Source organism: Stigmatopora argus, chromosome 1 (assembly GCF_051989625.1).
Source record: "Stigmatopora argus isolate UIUO_Sarg chromosome 1, RoL_Sarg_1.0, whole genome shotgun sequence".
In the NCBI taxonomy this organism is placed as follows: domain Eukaryota; kingdom Metazoa; phylum Chordata; class Actinopteri; order Syngnathiformes; family Syngnathidae; genus Stigmatopora; species Stigmatopora argus.
Genome location: NC_135387.1, coordinates 15,551,107 through 15,572,751, shown reverse-complemented (window position 1 = coordinate 15,572,751; position 21,645 = coordinate 15,551,107). Strand labels below are relative to the sequence as shown.

At 40.8% G+C, this 21,645-nt stretch overlaps 3 protein-coding genes across 7 annotated transcripts in view; all 3 read right to left on the bottom strand.

Annotated features, from left to right (window-relative positions):
• LOC144075212 (tensin-2-like) overlaps positions 1-10,954 on the bottom strand; it is a 39,995-nt gene extending 29,041 nt beyond the window's left edge. For 3 of the 4 annotated variants that reach the window (XM_077602042.1, XM_077602049.1, XM_077602055.1), the window contains exon 1: positions 10,394-10,954. In XM_077602042.1, coding sequence (XP_077458168.1) covers positions 10,394-10,522 — 129 coding nt within the window. In that variant the 5' untranslated portion in view covers positions 10,523-10,954. Of the gene's footprint in view, positions 1-2,735; positions 3,036-10,393 lie in introns of those variants that run through there. The other variant, XM_077602061.1, reaches the window with a different exon arrangement.
• Positions 10,955-12,785: 1,831 nt separating this feature from the next.
• Positions 12,786-14,724, bottom strand: LOC144086005 (PTB domain-containing engulfment adapter protein 1). Its single transcript, XM_077615740.1, has 7 exons — positions 14,576-14,724; positions 14,397-14,468; positions 13,677-13,775; positions 13,465-13,602; positions 13,281-13,385; positions 13,068-13,169; positions 12,786-12,894 (listed from the first exon to the last, which is right to left on the bottom strand). The coding sequence occupies exons 1-6, from the start codon at positions 14,618-14,620 to the stop codon at positions 13,101-13,103; spliced, it is 528 nt and encodes a 175-aa protein (XP_077471866.1). The 5' UTR covers positions 14,621-14,724; the 3' UTR covers positions 12,786-12,894; positions 13,068-13,100.
• Positions 14,725-14,864: 140 nt separating this feature from the next.
• On the bottom strand, positions 14,865-21,528 carry sars1 (seryl-tRNA synthetase 1). Of its 2 annotated transcripts, none has more exons than XM_077601874.1 (11): positions 20,911-21,528; positions 19,585-19,655; positions 19,417-19,497; positions 18,961-19,119; positions 18,466-18,609; positions 18,231-18,386; positions 17,393-17,614; positions 17,186-17,315; positions 16,536-16,693; positions 16,080-16,209; positions 14,865-15,598 (listed from the first exon to the last, which is right to left on the bottom strand). In XM_077601874.1, exons 2-11 carry the CDS (start codon positions 19,588-19,590, stop codon positions 15,456-15,458), a joined length of 1,329 nt encoding a protein of 442 aa, XP_077458000.1. In that variant the 5' UTR covers positions 19,591-19,655; positions 20,911-21,528; the 3' UTR covers positions 14,865-15,455. The 2 variants fall into 2 exon arrangements, with proteins under 2 accessions (XP_077458000.1, XP_077457990.1); XM_077601864.1 differs by lacking the exon at positions 20,911-21,528 and adding an exon at positions 20,514-20,725.
• Positions 21,529-21,645: the final 117 nt, after the last annotated feature.

Below are 21,645 nucleotides of genomic sequence, written 5' to 3'. Positions count from 1 at the left end.
ACTGGCAGCTACTCTACCCCTTGGGGACTGAATAACGCACAGATTACTTGCTCAAGCAATCAAACAAGAAACAGTCTTGAGTATTACCTCAGCAGAAGGATGGTGTTTTAACTGTAACAGCCAGAAACGGAGGGAAAAGGAGCTTCTTTTATTTTAATAACTGCTGGATTAATAGAGGGTGAGGTTGGAAACCTGGAAGGAATTTCTTCCATCATCTAGTTACACCTTCGAATGAAAAGTATCTCAGAAACACATCATTATTTTTTCATTTACTCCCACTTTAACCAGAAATTCTTTTAAAAAGAAGAAAAAAAACCCTTTTCCCAGTTTCATACATCAGATTAGGTTTTAGAAAGTTTGGCGACACTGCAGACAATGTTATCGGGTTGCAGGTTGTTCTTTGCATTTGAAAGCAGGATGCCAATCCTGACAAGCCATCATGATGTAAAGCCAACAAAAACAGCTATCATTAATCATCCTGGCATAACACACACACAAACACACACAGACAAACACCTTCAGGATATCAAGAGGAGTCCCACGCTTAAGGAAGATGACAGCTGCATCATGGGTAAATATACATCTTTTGCACACTGGTATTTCTTAAGTAACATTTTCACCTTACGTGATCATGTGGGCTTTGTCAAAAGAGAGTTTGATTTGAAATTTTATTTACGGGGTAGCACAGTACCCTAGTGGTTTGCACATCTGTCTGACAGCTCTGAGGTACGAGGCTCAATTTTCAAATCAAGACTTTACGGAATTTGCTTTGTTTTTTCAGGCTATACCGTGTTTGCTTCCATTTACCTTTCAAAGCAAGCTTCTGTGTTAAATTGAAGGCTTATAATGGTCTGTGGGTGTGACTGTGACGTGCCGTACCGGCGACCATTCCTGAGTGCACTTAAACTCTTGCCCAAAGTCAGCGGAGACTGCATCAAGTACTGAGGTCTGAATATAAACCATATAAAAAATGAATGGGACTGGGATTGACAGGCCACGAATCTATCCCCTGCCTGTTGCCCATAGTTGGCTGGGATAGGCTCCAGCACCCCCACGATCAAAACTGGTGGGACAGACATTTGCATGGCCACTTTTGACTTTTACTCCCACTGATATTTACTCCGGAAATTACTGTAAAGAACCATTCACTCCAGTACAAGAGATCTCTGTTTAAACAAATTCTTTTTCACATGTGAATCAAATCATTATAATGTATAAAGAACATTTGGGAAGAGGAACAGAAAGGCAGACAGACAAGGGAATGACTCAAATAGCAAACAAGTTATGAGTCATTTAATTACATGCATAATTGTTGTTATTTAATGTATTGTATCAAATCTAAAATACATCTGAAGAACAAGAACCGGAACTGTGGCAGCCAGACAGACAGACATTACTGAACAACTGACAAAACTTTGATGAGATGAGACCTTATGGGAAGGAAGATCTGATTCAACAGATGGGTGCGGTACACCATGGCCTCCTGTCCCCGTTCATTCATGCACCAATGGAACAACATTCTGGAGTGATTATTCCCATATTCCACAAGTTGCAAATATGTGTCTGTCTTCAATTATAAAATGAGACTCAAGTCAACCACTCAAGATCTAAATGTCAAAAGTCAATTCTAACACATGACATGATTCCAACAGCTAAATGCAAGTTAATTTTAAGACTATTTAATACCATTATACTAAAAGTCTTAAGCAATAGACCTCCAATCCATTCTGACTTGATGCGATTTGCAGCGTCCACCCAATCAAAATGGATTGGATGTCTAGCCACATCACTGGTACTAAACCATGACCCAGTCCTCCCAATGTAAATGAATTAAAAATGTATCGTTTTCAATTCCAGGGATATCATGATATTAGAAAATCAGTCCATCAATCAACTTACGAGCATTGTTGGGGGCCAAAAACACATGGGTTTCATTCATTTGAAATGTATATTCATTTTTTCAATTCACATATTATTCATGCCTAATTTTATTCATACCAAAATATATTAAAAATGAGTGGTTAGCACGTCAGTCTCACAGTTCTGGGGTTGAGGGTTTGATACCAAGTCTGTCATCATTGTTTCCATGTTCTCCATGGGTTTGCGTGGGTTTTTTCCAAGTACTCTGGTTTCCTCCCACATCCCAAAAACCTGCAGCCTAAGCTGGTTGGACAAACTCTAAATTACCCCTAGGTGTGAATGTGAGTGTCTATGATTGTCCGTCTCCTTGTGCCCTGCGATTGGCTGGCCACCGATTCAAGGTGTCCCTCACCTGGGGCATGTAATTAGCTGGGATAGGCTCAAGCACTCCCTGCGACCCTTGTGAGGATAAGCAGTTCAGAAAATGAATGAATATATCCCATATATTCATGTTTTATCTTATGTACGCCACACTTACATAATAAATCATCATATTTGTGTGGATTTCTTGAGTCACTTGCCCTATAAAGGGTTAAGTGTGTAACATTAACAACAAATGACTAACTTTGACGCCGTAACCCCCAGGGAATGAAAGCGGTGGCGTGGGGGCGGACTGGTTAATGCATCATATGACCCCCGCACCCCTCCCTCCTCCTTTTACGTCAATCCATAAACTCTCTTAACTCGAACAAAAAAAGTGACAGCAAATTAACGCGAAAAAATACATGCCACACACAAAATCCCAAGTGCGCATCACCCATCCAATACACACTTGCAGAAGTCAACTCACCAAAGTGGACACTCGTTGCTCTTACCTTGTTGGATTTGCTGCTAAACATGCTTCCAGTGTTTGAACTTTCAAAGTGGGCCTCACATGACGATCAGAACCTCCACGAACACGGCTACTCTTTTGCTCTCACTGCTATGAGATCACTTGTTTGCTCACTCTAGTCCACCCTCCGAGTTTGTGTTGGTAGTGGGCTGAAGCGATAGGGCGGGGCCACAAGAATGGAGGGGCGTGGTACTACCGCTACTCGCCACGCCATTGGTCTATTTGGGGAGGGCAGAAGGCAACCCGTCTAAAACACAGAGCCAACCCTTGGAAGAAGTCACAGGTAGAGTGAATAGTGCTACTGTAAACTACTATTGTCTCATCTCATCTCATCTTATCTCATTTCTGAACCACGTTATCCTCACTAGGGTCGCGGGGGGTGCAGGAGCCTATCCCAGCTGACTTCGGGCCAGAGGCAGGGGACACCCTGAATTGGTGGCCAGCCAATCGCAGGGCACAAGGAGACAAACAACCATTCACGCTCACACTCATACCTAGGGGCAATTTCGCCTACCATCGATGTCTTTGGAATGTGGGAGGAACCCAGAGTACCTTGAGAAAACCCACGCAGGCCCGGGGAGAACATGCAAACTCCACACAGGTGGACCAACCTGGATTTGAACCTAGGACCCCAGAGGTGTGAGGGCGACGTGCTAACCACTCACGCCGCTGGGCCGCCCACCTACTATTGTGAATATTGTTTATGATACAGAATATGCATAATATTGTTTATTATTATTGGCCCTTTTTATTTTGGTAACAAACAAGTGATCATAAAGCAGTGTTGAAAGCCTGCAGTTTCTGCTTCAATTATGGGTATAAAGCTTACTAGGACTCCCATCTAGTGGTGAAATTGTGACACTGCATGTCTTACTGACCTTCAGGCATATATTTTTCTGCAGCCTGAACTTCCATGTGTTGTAGGCATGCACATGTCTGATGTTGGGTAACTGTATCCCTTCTAATCAGAGCAGAACGTGACTCCCCTTCTGAACATAAAGCAAGTGCTAATGCAGTCCATGCCTCTTGCTCATTTGTGAGGAATGCCTGGATTTCTTTTCTTCCCCTTGGAAGTTTGGAATTTTTTAGGGAATATGAAAGGGTGGTATCGGGCATTTGCAATGCATGGTGAAAAGTAATTGTGAAATAAAGGTAATGGGCGGGGTGCAACTTGGGAAAATAATAAGGAGCGAGAGACAGGAAACCAATGCTTGGGGTCGGAATGAGGCCGCGAGTCGGTCACTAAAGAGTGGGACGTTCTCACATGGAAGGAAGATGGAGTTATGGATGGAGGAAATGTAGAATGACTTCAGATGACAATAATGTCTTCACCCTTTAGGGTGTGCTCATCTGCTCTGTACAAATGAACCAAATAGAATAGTGGTGGACAAGACTAAATGACAAAAGAGATGGTGTGGGGGGGCAACAGGAAATGAGGGGAGAAGGAAGAGGAGGTGGCTAGAGAAGCTGGGCTGGAAGGCAATAAGCCAAAGTGCTGATAAGGTGCAGCTGTTTAAGACCAAGAAAACAAAAGTGACGACTGGCTCACGTGTTGCTGTTAATCTCACTGATTTCTCTAGCTAAACTTTGCAAAATATTCATTGTGTATGGTGAGAACCCCCAAACTAAATGCAACCAATTGTTCAACTACCAAATATGCCTCAAAATTAAAAGTATCACCAGGTGACGATGCAAACTATTCTGCAAAGAGCTGTGGTGGGTGCAGGTTTAGGTTCCCACCCTTCAATCTGTTTTTTTAGAAGTGCAATCAGTGGATTGCAGTCAGGTGCTTCCTATTTCAGCAGAAACATTGATTTAACTGTTGTGTATGCATTTCAAATGACAACCCTGCGCCGCTCATTAGTCAAATAAATACAGGACAAATGAACAACAGTTCACCGAGAAACTAAAACGAGGCCAGATTTGTTACTGCGTTGAGCATATGAAAAATGTTCATTGCCGTGTGAGGTTTCTTTCATGTAGACTAGTGGTCCCCAACCACCGGTCCACGGACCGGTGCTGGTCCATGAGTCACCTGGTGCTGGTCCGTCAGAGAAATAAATATTAATGCTTTCAATCTCGCCCTCCTACCTGAAATGAGAAAAGTTGTTATAATAATAATAAATAATTGCTATTATGTTTGGGACTTGTTTTTTTGTTTTGTTTGTTTTGCCGTCGTGGACGTCGTTCGTGCACACCGCACAATTTTGTCTTAAGTTGTCACACTCCCCATTGGCCGGTTCGTGAGAAAATAGAAAAAGATTTACCGGTTTGCGGTGAGAAAAAGTTTGGGGACTATTGATGCAGACAACAATGTGTGTCTTGGTTTAGTGAATATAATACTAGTATATTTTTTTGCAAAGTTTGGAGACATCTTACAGAAAAAAAATGTACTTCTCTATGTTTGCCCTGCATTTCTTTTGTAACAAAAAAAGACAACTTCTAAATATAGCACTGAGTTCTGTCCAGATTTACATACCTGTCAACCTCAACGACTCGTACGGTGTTTGTAAGGTTTTTTGGGGGTTTGTAAGGGGAATCATAATCATTTATAAGGGCAGTTATCGGCAGAGGTTGACAGGTATGAGTTTGGAAGCCACAAAACTGACTGGAAAGCAATCACACAATTGTTTTTTTTCCCTTCTTTTTTCACTACCATGGCTGAGTTGTGTTGGATTGGATTGGATTGTGTTCTCTTCTGGGGTGGTGCTATATTTACCAATAGCTATTCCCTCAGTTCTCCTTCCTGTCGCTGGTGTGTTTATTGCGAATGTCTGTGGCTCCGAGCCACAGTCTAGGTCAATATAAACATTGTTCACACGAAAATTACAGAGGCAGATGGACAAATGTCTCAAAACATCACAATGTCAGGTCTAATTTGTTTTTCTGATGATAAAAAGCAAAAGTGGTTTCTATTCATGTTGTCAGTGGTGACTAACTTTCTACTGGAATATGTGGTAAACCATGAGAAAGTTTTTGTGCAGTAAAAAACAAAAGTATTTCCCGCTTCCCATTTTGTGTTTGTTTTTTTCATAGTTTCTCCACTGTTTACGAAATTTAACTATCAAATGCTAAATGCTTTTTCTTTTGAAAAAAGTAATTGTCCCTTTGTTAAATCATGAATGAATCTTGTCTAATCACATTTTTCAGAAAATCTGCCTTCATTTTTATTCACTATAACTGGGCCTGCTGACCCTCAGCTCTGTTCAAATCATATAGTTTGGTCAAATGTAATATAAAAGGCCATCATCCAAATGAATAATAAGAAAAGATGAGAAATAAGGTAAATCATGCATGAGTAGATTCTGATATGAAAACCACTTCTGACTAAAAAAGTCATATCAAATCATCTTACTTTTGACCACACACACAAATGAGCCTTATCGTGCTAAATGAATGAATTAATGCACAGACAAAAATATAAACGTCTGGATATTTGAAACTGGAGTCACCAACATCTTGAAAGAGTGTGGTGAAGGCTTTGCTCTTTTTTTGGAGGCAGTTGCATGCAAAATAACACTTAAATACAGTCTCCATCTTCTTAATATCCAGATTTACTACATGTTTACCACTAACATCTAATCCTTTATGTGACAATGATGAATGTCGCCACTTGTTACAAAGTGGCAAGAGCTTCATGACATTTGTTGTGCTTGCTCTGTCCCTCAGTCTTGTCATTTAGCAAAGCTCTTTGTGTTGAACAGAACCACATGGACACTAACAAGAAGCACTTACATAACTTCTGAGTCTCACTGTCGATTACATTTTTGCTTTGATTACAGTCTGCTCCTTGGTGACAAAAAACATTTGGCTATTATTAAGTCTCAGTCAACGTTGAATGATGGCAAAAATGAGAAATATGGTGATCAAAACAGAACCAACAGCCGAGGCAGGGAATCCGCAATTTTGAGGTAACCAAAACGGGTATACGGTCGATTGGTCGCCGGTCTTTTGATTGGCGGTGTTTTGGTCGACCGGACGTTTGGTCGCCCGGACTTTTGGTCGCCGGTCTTTTGGTCGCGGTTTGGTCGCACATATGATCGGCTGCTGCCATCTACTGTCAATTTATTAAAAAGAAGCCAAAGCAAATTCACAGATGGTGTTTTTATTGAAGCAGTAAAACTTACAAATTCTAGCAACCTTCATTCTTTCTGGGAGGAATAAGAGCAATCATTTAACACATCGGCTGCTGCCATCGACTGTCATAGGCGTCCAATGAATTCGGAGGACCATGGAAAACCAGATCAATTCGCGAACAATGTAGAGTACCTGCAAGCCATTGCATACAATTTGTAATAAAAACTCCCATCTGTGAATTCCCTTTGTACATAATTTGTAAGTTTGTATTTGTAATTTTTGTACAGAATTTGTAAGTTTTACTGCTAGAATTTGTATGTTTTACTGCTTCAACAAAAACGCCATCTGTGAATTTGCTTTGTCTTCTTTTTAATAAATTAATTTTACTTATTGCCTTTTATTTTAATGTCAAAGTTCCGGGCTAAAAGTATACTAAGACCACTGTTCCCTCTAAGCTGCGCGCGTGCGCAATTGCGCACTACTCTCGTCTTCTCTGCGCAGCAGAAATCCTATGGCGCGCAGTAAAAAAAAAAAAAACAGATTTTTTTTTTTTTTTTTTTTTTTTTTTTTTTTTTTTTTTTTTTTTTTTTTTTTTTTTTTTACCCCTTTCTTCATGATGGGCTCGGTTCTAATGTCCAAAGAGCTCCAGTATTTGTATTTAATAATTAAACGCTGTTTTCGGCTGGATTTGACCGAATTTGAGAGCATTTTGAGCCGTTTGGCGAATGGACGTATATAGACGTTTTTTTGCCTCCATCGCGATATCATCACGACATTTTACCAAGGAATTCACTTCCCTGGGCTCGGTTCTAATGTCCAAAGAGCTCCAGTATTTGTATTTAATCATTAAATGCTGTTTTAGGATGGATTTGACCCGATTGCTGTCATTTTACGGCTCGGTTCTGCTACATCTGCCCGCCCAAGAGTGCTTATTCCCGGGCTGCCATTGATGGTAGACTAACATTGATTTTTACTATAATTTGGACAACACCGGCGGCGGGCCGGATTAAAAATCCTAACGGGCCGTATATGGCCCGCGGGCCGAGGTTGAAAAACTTGTACACACACGATCCGGGGGCGGGGCGAGCGCGCGAATCCCGTTTCGGCGAAACCTCCGTTCGGCCGAATGAACGTTCGGCGGAACGTCCATTCGGCGACCTGCCCGTCTGTCAAACGTCCGTCGGCGAAACGTCTTTAGGCGAATCATCCGAGTACCGATGATGTCGCTCACACTGGTACTCAGTGCGCTCAGGGAGGTTGACTTTCTGCTCAGACCAACGAAAAATTAGAGGGAACATTGACTAAGACTTTTATTTGTTTGATAAAAATGACCATCTAAAGTATTTCAACATTGCAAGTTCTCCCAGAGAGAATGAAGGTTCATTAGACGCCTATGACAGTCGATGGCAGCAGCCGATGTGTTAAATGAATGCTCTTATTTCTCTCAGAGAGAATGACGTTTGCTAGAATTTGTAAGTTTTACTGCTTCAATAAAAACACCATCTGTGAATTTGCTTTGTCTTCTTTTTAATAAATTGACAGTAGATGGGAGCAGCCGATCATTTGGGCAACCAAACCGTGACCAAAAGACCGGCGACCAAAAGTTCGGGCGACCAAAAGACCGGCGACCAAACGACCGCACACGACCAAAACGATACGCAAGTAATAATTGAACCGTTCTTCCGAGTCTCTCGTCAAAAATGTCATAAAATTTACAAGAATCATTTATTTTCCAAATTTATCTAACTACCAAGATGCACAATTGTCGGAGTAAAAGTTTTTTCGTTTGACATTTCTGATCAAGGCTCCATAGTCTCTTCTAGTCATCTCTACAAAAGATATAAGAATAGAAGAGCTTGATACATATTTTTTTAACCAAATAATTACAGGAGGCCACAGTATGTGAACCTCTTCATACACCGAAAACCTTGAGAAAAACAAGTACTTTAAAAACAATAACAGCCCATAAATAGAAGAGACAACATTTCTTGGTGGGATCGAGCTGCTTCCCACAGACATTTACTCTCGCGAGGGTCAGTCACCGCCAGTTGACGTGGTCCAGAGGGCGCCACGTTCCCACAGTGCTCGCCATGTGATTTAGGCCCCGTAGGGACATGTGGTTTGACCGAGCATACGTACATATTTAAAAATGGAGACCAGAAGGCAGAAGGCGCGAGCATTTCTTGAGACAGTAACAGGAACTATTATTTGTGACTGTACAGAATGTAACAGAGCAAACTTACACCATAAAAAGTCATAATTTTATGTTTTATCATGTCACTTTTCCATTGAGAAGAGCGGCACTAGCTATTAGCTACTTGACATTATTCATTCACCAGCCAGACGAGCTGATTGTAGATAATGAATGTGTCATTGCATTACAGCGCTGGTACCGTCACACAATGCATCACTGCACTTGTGTCATCACAGATGTGGTGATGGGATACCAATGTCATCATCATCATATCACATGAAATAGAGTCAAAAGGGTATTATTACTTTGGACTAGTTGCTAAAGGTGTGCACTGCTACAGTGTTTTCTAGTAAAACTGTCATCAAAGTTGTTACAAAGAATAAAATAAATTAAAGCATTCAATGACCTCAGCAATGTGATTTGGTCATCACTGAAAATACTTCACTCAACATTAAAAAAGAGGCTAAACTAATGTTTACAAATATTGAAGACAATTCTGTCTCAAACAGTTTGGGAAATATTGACTTTAAATTAAATTAAACATTTAATTGAAGATTGACATTAATATGCATAGTGTTGTAATCACTGACATTTATTTAGTAAAAAAAACATTTTAAATTACATTTATAGCAGTACAACGTTTTCTCATCATTGGAGACATTAGGTAATGTATATTTTTCAATTATTTTTTTAATCAAGACCATTTTGTTGGGTGTTCTTTTAAATTAAATTAAAATTAAATCACATGAAGAAGTGAAGAAAATGTAATAAAACAAAGTCTACAATTTCACCACATTGTTGTCATTAGAGAAAACCAATTTACTCAAAGTCTCATCTCATTTTCTGAACCGCTTTATCCTTATTGGGGTGGTGGGGAGTGCTGGAGCCGATCCCAGCTGTCTCCAGGCCAGAGGCGGGGGACACCCTGAATCGGCGGCCAGCCGATCGCAGGACACAAGGAGACAGACAACCATGCACTCTCACACCCATACCTAGGGGTAGTTTAGAGTGTCCAATCAGCCTACCATGCATTTTTTTGGAATGTGGGAGGAAACTGGGGTACCCGGAGGAAACCCACGCAGGCCCTGGGAGAACATGCAAACTCCACACAGATAGACATGACCTGGATTTGAACCCAGGACCCCAGAGCTGTGGGGCCGACACACTAACCACTCGCGCCACCAAACTTATTCAAAGTGCTGAAGTAAATTGTGAAGAAATTGTATTGTCATCGGTATGTAAGCACAAAGTTTGGTTTCGTAACTTGTCATCCCAAAATAAACACTTAAGACAGTGCATGCAAGCCTATATATCAGCTCCTAATTCTAAACAATGTAGTGGATAGAGCAATGCAGCGTTCCCACACTGACCTTCATAAGCCTCATCCTGCCAGTATCACTCCTCTCCAGGCTCTGACTCTTTACATACGAGCTTCTGACCACCGGCACCGCTTGCACCAGGTCTTCCCCACACCAATCCGAACTCAGGATGCAACCCATGTGGGTAGACGTATCCTGACCTCAGGGATGTCTCCCCTCTCCTGTTCAACTCCGGTCCTCGTCTTCCCGTTCCTCCGCAAAACTTGGAAATCAGGCTCCTGGGTAGCACTTTTTGTCAGCCAGGACATGGAGGCCCTTCCCCTTTTGCTGGCTCGAGTACAACCTCGCTCAAGTGGCTTGAAGCAAGAAAAGGGAGGATATGCTCACCCCCCCTTTCCTTTCCAAGTATACTTTGAAAACACCTCTTACTCAACTCCATGCTGGCACGTGTGGACCCATTATTCTGCTTCACTCTTAGACTCCCTCCCTACTTGACCGAATCTTTCAAATTTACTACACACATCTTCTCTCTTTTCAAACATCTGTCACACCTTCCCATCCCAAGAACACATCTCCCTTTCCTTCTCCTGCCTGCCTCTGCCGCTCTGCTCAGTTCCCTCACTCGTATATATACAATTACCTCTCTGTTCTCCCCCCCTCCCCTGCCCTCCCCTCATCTCATCTCCTTGGGCTTCCTTCCCCCAGATGCAGACGGCCTCCCCTCAGCCAACCCAGTCCAAAAGCACATAGTTGGTATTGTCTGGAAAACAAGCGAGAAAACCACAGCAGTGACAGCGGCTGCTAGGATGCACGTCACTCCACTGACTCACCCACCCTCAGCCTCTTGTCCGCTGTTGCTAAGTATGCAAACAAAATATATTTGGGTATTTGAATGTAACCCTAAAAAAGGAGTGATATTTTGAATGAAAACTGTGAAAAATACACCCCACTTCTTATCCCTGCTTGTTTATTTTTAAACTACTCTGTTCAGTGTTGTGATAGTTGTGCATGAACTCACAAGGTTCGCACAAGAGCGAGCGGATCCCCTTAAAAGGCAAATTCTCCCTACACTTCCAGAAGCCCCCACCCTACCCAATATCTCGGTTGTTATTGCAGGCTTTTCTTAAACCCGAATCCACCTGAAAGAGACAATAAATCCATCAAAAGACCAGCCTTTTACAATCTTCTCCTCACTTTTCATGAAGTGTTCAGTCTTTAAAATGATCCATCCTCCTGGTTTTATTTGCTGTCAAATGAACCCCTGTTAAGAAACTATGTTATTTCCACACTTGTACCTAGTGGAATGTTGATTGTGCACCAGTAAAATAATGGGGGAAAACGTTTTGTGTAGGTGTGTGTGTGTGTTACTTTGGGCAAAGTGCAGGGGTTTTCAGCTGCAGCAACGAGCAAACTTGGCATAAACACTCTATACTCAGTGTGTAGTCTGGATGAACAAAGATTAACAGCTCATTTCTGGAAGATGGTGAAATTAAATAAATAAAATGAAACAACACTAGGTCAGAGATAACACAAAATGAATCCAAATATGGCAAAACAAGTAAGAAATTAGTTGCCAGGGCAAACAGAACAGTTTATTCTTCCTGTAAGGGAAATGAAGGTGTCCTGTTTTGACCGGTTTGGCATTGGGTGACTGTCATGATGACTTGACTTCATAGCATGTTTGTTCTGCTGCCAAACTGACAAAAAAAGTGTGTGTGATAGTGTGAGGCATCATAAAGCAGTACTGGTAGTCAAGTTTCAAATCAAACTCTGAATTTTAAACTGTTGTTGTTGCACCCCTTACCCACTCTTACATCCAATACATAGTTTGAGAAAGACTTCTTGCTGGAACTTGGGAACTTAATTTAAAACAAAACTTGATCATTAAAGTTAACACAACTCATTGTTATTAAATTAAGAAATAATGATGAAAAAAACAGTTATGAAAACTCAAAAAAATACAAACAAACACACACACATAGTATATATATATTCCATCCTCTTTAGAAACGAAGAGAAAATGTACTTGTGCTATTGTGTGGAAGGTATTGTATTAATTTCTCATCTAGACTGATGAGAGACGCAACCATTCGCAGTCACAATCATACTGCCTAGTGGGAATCGACCCTACACTTCCTGCACCAAAGTCAGGCAAAATAAAAATCAGGTGGCTCTTTTTAAATTATATAAAACACTGGAATATATTGCATTTTTCTACAGCCATTGGCTTTATGGATTTATAAACACCAAAATCTTTTTAATATTACCATTGCAAATTTATAAAACAGGGAACAAAGAAAATACTACCTACAATCACATTAGCAATGAGACTAGTAATTAGAAAAATAGCCCAGACAAAACTATTGTAATTTTTTGCTCAAATCAATTACATAATCATTACACAATCATTTCATTATTTTATTTAAGAGCAAAATTAATGTTTTGAGTACAAAAGACGGAAACTGAGTAGCAGGGTCACTCTGATCAGTCATCGTGGAAAGGATGGAAGGAAGTTCATATTAAAAGTCAGTGCCTAGAACAAAGTCATGATTCTGCAGAGAGAAAAAGCCAAGTTGAAACCTTGTTCATTGTAAATCAGCCTGCCAAAACATATATGTTGATAAATATACGTTAAATTTTGGTCAATTGTGGGGTTTAGAATAAGTGTTACGATCATAAAAACAAATCCCATTTGATTCCTTTTGAGCATATGTATATAAATTACCTATAGTTTCAGAAAGACTACAAGCTGATGTGCTTATTGTTGGTTGATTTTTTCCACAAGCCTTCTCTTGAGCTCAGAATTCTCCTTTTGCAGCATTTTATTCTGAAAGGGGCAACAGTGAAAACACAGATCGGTAATGGTATTATTGAGATGTATTGTGACGCTGTACTATAGCCTACATAGTAACAAAATGTAGTGCAGGGGGTTGTCCACCTTGTGTCTGAGGGCTTCAACTATCAGGTCTCGACTTCCTCTGTAGTTATCTTCTTTTTTGGTAGCTCGGAAAACATCGCCTATTGTGGAGACTAGTACGTGTGCCTTGGAAACAGCATTGGAAGGTGAGGTCCATCCTCCAATAGGCCATCTACGGCTCATGTGTGTAAGTGAACTCACTCACCAAAGTCTCGGTCTTGAACAGGTAGCAGTGGTACACGTCCACAGCAGGGTGCTTGGCCACGAACCCAAACACTTTGGGCGAAGAGGGCATGACAGCGCAGAAGGATATTGTGGGTAAAGGGCAGGTGTACAGCAGAAACTGACAGGAGGAGGAACTCAAGTCACATGCTGGGATGCTTTGAGTTCTACGTTGGTTTTGGGGTGGTTGCTCACCTTGGTTTTGTTTTCCAAAATGTCAATCCCACTCAGTGAAACAAAGATATGGACTTTGCTCTTCTTTGCAGCCTTTTCCGAGGCATGTGGGTCAGGAGACTGCATGCGAATGAATGTGGAGAGCCTTGTAATCACGACAATATTTTTCACGTTCACAATATGATGGGATTCATTTTCTGTAATGTTTATCCTGACGAGAGTCTCAAAGTGTGCTGGAGTCAATCCCAGCCAACTGAGCAGGCGAGGGAGAATTAATTGCCAAACCATCGCAGGGCACGAGAGGGCAGACAGGCATTCATGCTCACAGTCATACAATTTAGGGAGAAGTTAGAGTTTTGGACCAAACTGCCATGAATGTTTTTGGGATGTGGGAGGAAAACGGGAGAACAAGAACGTCAGAAGCCACCAGAAATTGAGCACCTAATCTGGGAACTTTGAGACGGATGTTCTACCCATTCGTTCACCGTGTTTAAATATAAATGCAAACCTGGCATTTGAGAATATTTGTACCATTTTTGTAAGCTATTCACCTGAAAATTATTTTTCATTCAAATGGTTTGCACCACTGACACCTAAACACTAATCAACAGCTACACGCGTCTGATGGCATCAGTACTAATCATCTTGCGTAAATACGTATTGAATTTCTTTAGCTTTTTCAGATGTACCTTCAACTGGCAACAAATTAAGGGTGCAGGTTTTTTTTTTAAAACTTGATACCTTGAGGCTCTGAGCTGCTTCTTCCAGGATATTTAGTCCTTTGGGGCTGGCCACCTCCACTCGCCCCATAAACTACATTAAACCAGATAGGAAAATTTACATTATTGGACTGACTTGTAATATGACATTTAACTAAACAATACATTGATTAGTCCCAATTAATAATCATCTACACATACCTTTACTGTAAAAGAGATCTCATTGTCCTCTTCTGTGTCACTCATCTTTCTGTGGCGTTGGTTTAACTTTTTATATATACACAGAAAACTCAATTAATGAAGGAAAAAGAAACATAACTTAACTTTACCTTTTGGAAGTACAATAGAGAATATGTATGGGACTTCCTATTGTAGATAGGTGTAAAGTCCACTGTAGTTAATGAATAATATCAATCAACCTTACCATTTCCTCGTATGTATCAGGAGGAGTGGTATACACTAACAAAAATAAAGCAACACAAAAGAAAACTATGCCCCGTCTTTATTATGCTTACAGTAAGAGCCACTTAGTGTTTCTCATTAATACATACTGTATATTCAACAGTTACATAATGAGACATAACCAGAAAAAGGCAACATGAGGAACTCAGAGCCGAAAGTAAAATACAGACACCTGAAATTCACATGATAAAACTTTGGATGGGTGTGAGTGTTTCAGCACTGACATAAGCCTTGGTAGGATTTTTATTTAATTGCATTCTTTGTTTAAAATGACCCGCTGAACTCTTGCAAGCACATATTTAGCTCTGAAGTACAGTATTCGCTTGTGCTACACAGCGCCCGCGAAAAAATTAAGAAAGCCAGAGATGACAGTGATTTTGTTTGTTTTAGGCTCGGAATGTGAGCGAGTCCTTTATAAATGTATGTGATAGCTGAAAATATACAATGCTGTTCCATTTGCTAATGATGGTAAAAAAATCACTTAATGGAGCCAACAAAAGCATTGTGGAAAACAAACATCAATAGGTACCAACTAGATTTGTTTTCTTCTCTCTGTGAAGGAATCTGGTGTTGCAACAAAAAGTTCAATTTCAGCATCTATTCATTCCATTTTTTTTTTCTAGGAATCACTGACAGACATCGCCTCCATGGTGTTGTTGAGGTTCTGATCTCCTGCTTGTTTATTCTTCTGTTTCTTTGCCTTTTTTGATATCTCCTGGTCAATGGGTGCTGGCTTAACAAACTTGATCATCTCAGTCAGGCCTGGATGATAAACAGTGGAGACAAGTGGAAAAATCTGGTATTACAAACCTAGAGCATATAAAGCAGTGGTCCCCAAACTATTCCATAAAGGGCCGCAGTGTGTGCAGGTTTTCGTTCCAACCGGTAAGAGGAAACCTTTCCACCAATCTGGTATCCTAGAAGTGCAATCAGTGGATTGCAGTCAGGTGCTTCTTTTTTCAGCAGAAACCTCATTGGTTAAACTGTTTGTGTTGGATCGGTTGGAACAAAAACCTGCACCCACAGCGGCCCTCCAGGACTGGTTTGGAGACCTCTGATATAAAGGGTTTTGGTCATCCTCTTTCTGTTAGGTGCACTCACTATTTTGTAAAAGAGCCAATAAATTTAATTTGTTCCCTGCCAACATCATGGAATTTCAAATAATAAGAATCAAAATGGATGGTAATATAGGATTTCTCATATTAATGGGGAAAAAAAACTCTAGGTTGGTTAGTTTGCATACCCGGAGGCATGAATTCTCTGAGCTTCTCTGGAATTATGATGCCCTCTTCTGTTTGGGAATTCTCCAAGATGGCGCACATCACACGTGTGGTGGCACACATGGTAGCATTAAGCATGTGAACAAACTCTGCCTAGAAACACAGAGAAAGAGAGGAAATGTCTTAAGTGAACATCCACAGAAAAGGCTGCCCCCATTTATCCGTTCAAAAATATTGATTACAATGTGAGACTGCAGGAATATTGTTATACTTAACTGCCATGAACCCTGATATTGATCATTTTTTTCTGGTTAAGAATAGTCACACAGAATTAGAAACAGTAGAGGTTAAAAAAAAGTTTGCTCCCAATTAGTCTTGATGTCTTAAACATTATCTCACTAAAGGGTAATGTTAGAGCCACCTAATTCCACACTCCTAGCAACAACAACAAAAAAATGTCTGGGTTGCTGAATTCTCACCTTGTCCATCATCTTCTTGGTCTGCCCATAGCGGATACGCAAGCGTCTAGCTTGGTAGTCTGTGCAGTTGGAGCAGGAGACCAGCTCTCTGAACGCACCAGAGCCTGGGAACCAGGCCTCCAAATCCAGTTTCTTACTGGCAGCATGATTGAGTGCACCTGATCATGAACAGGAGCTGGTTAACATGAATTCAAATGGACATCCTTAAGATCATCATTATTATTGTTATCGTTAAGATTTCATAATACTGTTTAAATTTAAGATTGTTACATTATCCTTTTTTGAGGTTGCATTGTTGTACAGGTACAGTTGCTCAATGTGCTATATAAATAAGCTTGAATAGAGAATCTTACATCCACTCTGTGGGTGCTTTCTTGTATTAAAAGGCAATAAAAATCAACTACAGTATCTAAAGTATAGGCAGCTCCAAATTAACAGTTACACTTGAATTAAATTTAAAACATATTACTCATTAAATTAGATGGGTTCAATCTTATTATTTATTTTGTAAACTCAAATTTAAAACGACTTGACAGGAATCCGAAAATAAACTTGATAGATGGCCTTAAGTGTCTAATCAATTAACTGTTGAAACAGAACATGTTCTGTTCTGACAAAAAAAATCTGAGGTGGAAAGAGGTTAGACATACCAGACACGATATTGACAATGCGATAAGGAATACCAAGAGACTGGTAAAATTCTTCTGCGGTCCCGATCATTTCGTCGAACATCTCCCAAGATTTGCCGTCGTGTGGCGATGCGTAGACAAACTGCTCAATCTTAGTGGAAGAAAACATTTGATATCTCCTTGCTAATTTGTACAAGGTCACAAGAGATTTGGTCCAACTGGACCAACCTTTTCAAACTGGTGCACCCTGAAGATGCCCCGTGTGTCTCGGCCATGAGAGCCCACTTCCTGTCTGAAGCAGGTGGAGAAACCACCGAAGCGTTTGGGCAGGTCCTCGGGCTTGAGCCACTCTTCCCTCAGAAAAGCTGCAATGGGCTGCTCAGAAGTGGCGATTAGGTACTTCTCGTCAACAGAGTTGTCGTCTGCTCGCTCGCTGCTCTTACCGATGACCTAGGCAGAAGATCGCAGGATATGAACGAATAAAACTAAATAAAAAAATTACATTTTTTGCATTGATCACACACAGTTGAAACAAAATGATTAAAGTAACTGGCTGAGTTAGCTACGTTCTCTCTAGGGTTAATTTTGAACAATAAAAGTTAGAATACATAAAGTTTGAGCTGAGTTTTTTTTCTCTTTTGATTTTTTTACATTGTAACTACCAATACATAGCACACCGTTGACAAAACCCACTCATTCTGTCTGTGCCCCAAGGGCTTGTTAATAGAACACCGTACCATGTCACAACAAGACATGCAAGTGGCCGTAGCAGCAGATTCTGGGGCCCTATCCATCCGAGTTTTTTTTTTAAATTAAGAAAAAACAAATAATAAAGGAGGAGTGGGTGAGATTATTAAAATTGAAGCAATTTTTAGATTGAGTGCTGCTTGTCAGTTTCTGTACTAGTTAACGTTCACAACTAATTACAGCTGGCACGAAAGTGTCTTTACACTACCACATTGAGGCGCAAACCAAGTAAAACAAAATACAGTGTAAAAAGAACTTAAAATGTGCATCCGTTAACATTTTGCAGGGAAAAACAAGTTTTACATCTTTTATATTTCACCTTGTAGAGCTCGTCATCAAATTGGCTGAGTTGTGCGACTTCTTGCATGACTTCTTTTCTCATGAAAAAAGGTGTGTATAACATTGTGTAGTTCTTGCTGTACAGGATCCTCATAGCATAATTGATTAGAGCCTGTTCCAGGAACACCAACGGTCCCTTAACAGATTAGGAGAGCAAAATGGTGAGGAAAGAAGGAATATCTTTGAGCATTTTACTGCACTCATAGTTAGTTTACTTTCAAAAAGTAGCCTCTACTGCCAGCCACAACGGCTCCCTTCTCCCCCTCAAAGCCGTCAATCATGACCACCAGGTCAACATGAGAATACTTCTTCTGGACACTGCAGTCACCCCATGTACGTTCCACCTTGTTATCAGCATCCTGCAAAATAAAAAGCAACAAATTCATTCACCACTTTTAGAAGTCAACAACTGCAAAAAAGCCTCTGTTTTTTTCCAATTTATATTGCATTCACCCACTTACTTTAAAATGTTAACTCCAACTTCAGGGCACTTTTTACACTTTTGCAAGAAAACTAGTAAGACAGCAATTATTGTGTACAGTCATTGAAGCAACTGGGTCTTTACTTTGAAGTACTTTGACACGGCTACAGGCAAATTCTATTGCTGTAATCAATCAAGCCTACAAACGACTGCAATACACGTCTGGAAAATTTAAACGCATGTGTGTTTGACAAATATTCCCACGGTGTAACTTTTCACTAACACCCACCTCATCGTTGCTGATGGGAACAGACGGGTGGAGAATGTTGCCAATCTCCCTCTGGTATGAGAAGCGTTCTGCCTCTAGCTTCAACCGCTCACTGTCAGTTTTCACCATGGCCTCATCCACCAGCACACGCACTTTCTTGATCTGTGTCACTGTGAGGGCCTATGCAGAGAGGAAGAATGAAGCAAAAAAGAGGAAAAACGTGGAATTAAACGTCTGCATCTATCTGAAAATGTACAGTTCAATTTTCCAGATTTTGACATAAGAGGGAGTGTTACATTGCTAACCATTTTCACACTGAGTTTTTACTTTTTTGCTTCATTTTTCTCTCATTTTGCCCAACAAATGACTGAGAAATTCACTCACATCAGAACATTGTTTTAAAATTACATTAAAAAAAGATCACATATCCATCAAGTACAAGTGCAAACAAGTGTAAACACACTAACTACAACATACCGAGAGTACGTCTGCCGTAAGCGTTTCCAGATTCTGCGCTGCTTCGGGGATAGACTCATCCTCCCCGATCGGTTCCTTCCTCTTAACCAAAACAGCGAGTTATTAGTTTATGAACAAAAATCCATTTTAATAACAATTACACCTATTTTTTACAGGCCCAGCCCACACCTTCATTTTCTCTCCGATACTCTTGCTGCACAGGTTCTTTGCTTTGTTGAGGTTGTCTGCAGTGAAGCGGCCTGTTTGAAATGTGGGAGACAGTGAGTGATGCATGATAAAAATACATATCTCGTATTCAGCACTCATGACACATTGTTGAGGGGTTATCACGCACAATCATCATGTAAAGAAGAGTGGACAAACAATTAATGCGACTAATATCGCTTGTTTGCAGTGTGGGTCACAGTGACACGCGTGGAGAAGTCAGCCAGCTGCTGGGCGAGGTTGTCAAACTACTCCCCAAGATTGCATCAGACTGCATGGTCCTAGCCGGCGAAGCTAAAGCAACGCCACTCTTCCACAAAGCGATGCGTTTAATAGAAAACTACAGATCGTATTGATGCGATTTTGGATTTTACGTTTCAGATATTTACATAGGTAACCCGTGCGTTTGCCTGTTTTCTGGGTGATCGAGGCTAAAATTAGCATCACAGCGAGATAGCATACGCAACTTGAGAGGTTATATTAAACATTTCTGGAAAAACTTAGAATGGCGAACACTTGAAATACATATATGACAGGAATTCCGCAATGAATGAAAACATAGAATAATTCTCATTGTGAGATGAATGACTTTTTGCGGCTGTCACTGCAGCCTGGCGTAAAACACTGCAGATGTTGGGTGGAAAACTACATTAAAATTGATTTAACAACATTTTTTTTAGTTTCCAATTGCGATGTGACGCTGAACAGTGATCAGCTCTTAATTTAATCCTGATGTATTTTTTTGTTTTTTAAAACAACGAATAGTATGGGAAATACTGCAATTATACTTAAATCTTTAAAGGACTAGTCACACCGGTACTGCTGGCATTAGCATTAGATGATAGCATTAGCTTTAGCAACTAAACGAGAAGAAGGGATATTTCACGCCTTACACTTTCTCCATTCTGTATCCGCAGCAACCAACTTGTCAACGAGTGTCACATCTTTAAATCGCTTCCTTTGAACCTCACGAATGAGATCTGGATCGCCGCCTTTGTCGGTTCGAAAGAGGTCCAAATCGAGCACCATCTTTGCACGCTGTCTGAGAAAGCCGGAATGGGCTCCCCGGCGCCTCTAGTTGCCAGATTGCGGTACTCGAGCGCGTCAAATGAACAATCTCACATTCAAGTAGCATTCATTAGCTCAATCTGGTTTATGCTCCCATTCTGGCAACACGCAGTATCACAAAACGCACTGACTATTTATTCATTTAAGATGAAGGGGTGGCATCATCAACGTTAACAATTCTTTCAGATATTAAAGGACTAGACATAGAGTAAATGACCTTACCTACTAATGAAACAGCTTCAGGAGCAACATGGTATTCCCCAGTATCTTGCTCAAGGATGCTTGGAGAAGGTCACCAGGGCGGGAGAATTGAGCCCACAGCCACTTAGTCGGGGAGCAACGACCCCACCACTGACCCCCCTGCCTTTTCATACCCAATTCACAGTTGTCTGCTAGTCCCACAAATTTTAAGGAAACTAGAATGGTGAGAACTTGATAAACTCTTTATTGCATGTTAGATAGGATAGAAAAGCAATAAATAGAACACAATACAATAAAGACACTTACGCAAAACACTAATATTCTCTCCTCAATATCTGTGAAAAATCACCCAAGATAGTATGCTCTATATCAGGGGTGGTTCCCCTATCCAGTCTGTTTTCCATATCTCCCTCCTCTACCACACCTGTATCAAATGATCAATCATCTCATGGACCGGACTTGGCCACCCCTGCGCCTAACTCTAACCCTAACACAAACCCTAGCCCTAGACCTAAATCTAAACCTAACCCTAAACATATCCCTATCCCTAACCCAGCACGGTAAAGACACCATAACGGTTAGGGAGACATGAAAAAAAGAAGGGATAGGGGCTCTCGAGGACCGGACTTGGCCAACCCTACGCCCAACCCTAACTCTAACTCTAACCCTGTAACCCTAACTCTAACCCAAACACTAACCCTAACTCTAACCCTAACCCTAACTCTAACCCTAACTCTAAGCCTAACTCTAAGCCTA

Bases quoted from the DNA above. Each gene is read 5' to 3' on its own strand.
- LOC144086005 (XM_077615740.1), bottom strand. From the start codon at position 14,620: ATGAGTGACACAGAAGAGGACAATGAGATCTCTTTTACAGTAAAG. The intron at 14,469-14,575 runs GTATGTGTAGAT...GGTTTAATGTAG, and splicing joins AGATCTCTTTTACAGTAAAG to TTTATGGGGCGAGTGGAGGT. The intron at 13,603-13,676 runs GTGAGCAACCAC...TCCTCCTGTCAG, and splicing joins TTTTGGAAAACAAAACCAAG to TTTCTGCTGTACACCTGCCC.
- sars1 (XM_077601864.1), bottom strand. From the start codon at position 20,649: ATGGTGCTCGATTTGGACCTCTTTCGAACCGACAAAGGCGGCGATCCA. The intron at 19,656-20,513 runs GTAAGGCGTGAA...CATTTCAAACAG, and splicing joins GGATACAGAATGGAGAAAGT to GCCGCTTCACTGCAGACAAC. The intron at 18,610-18,960 runs GTGGGTGTTAGT...TTTATTTTGCAG, and splicing joins TTCCCATCAGCAACGATGAG to GATGCTGATAACAAGGTGGA.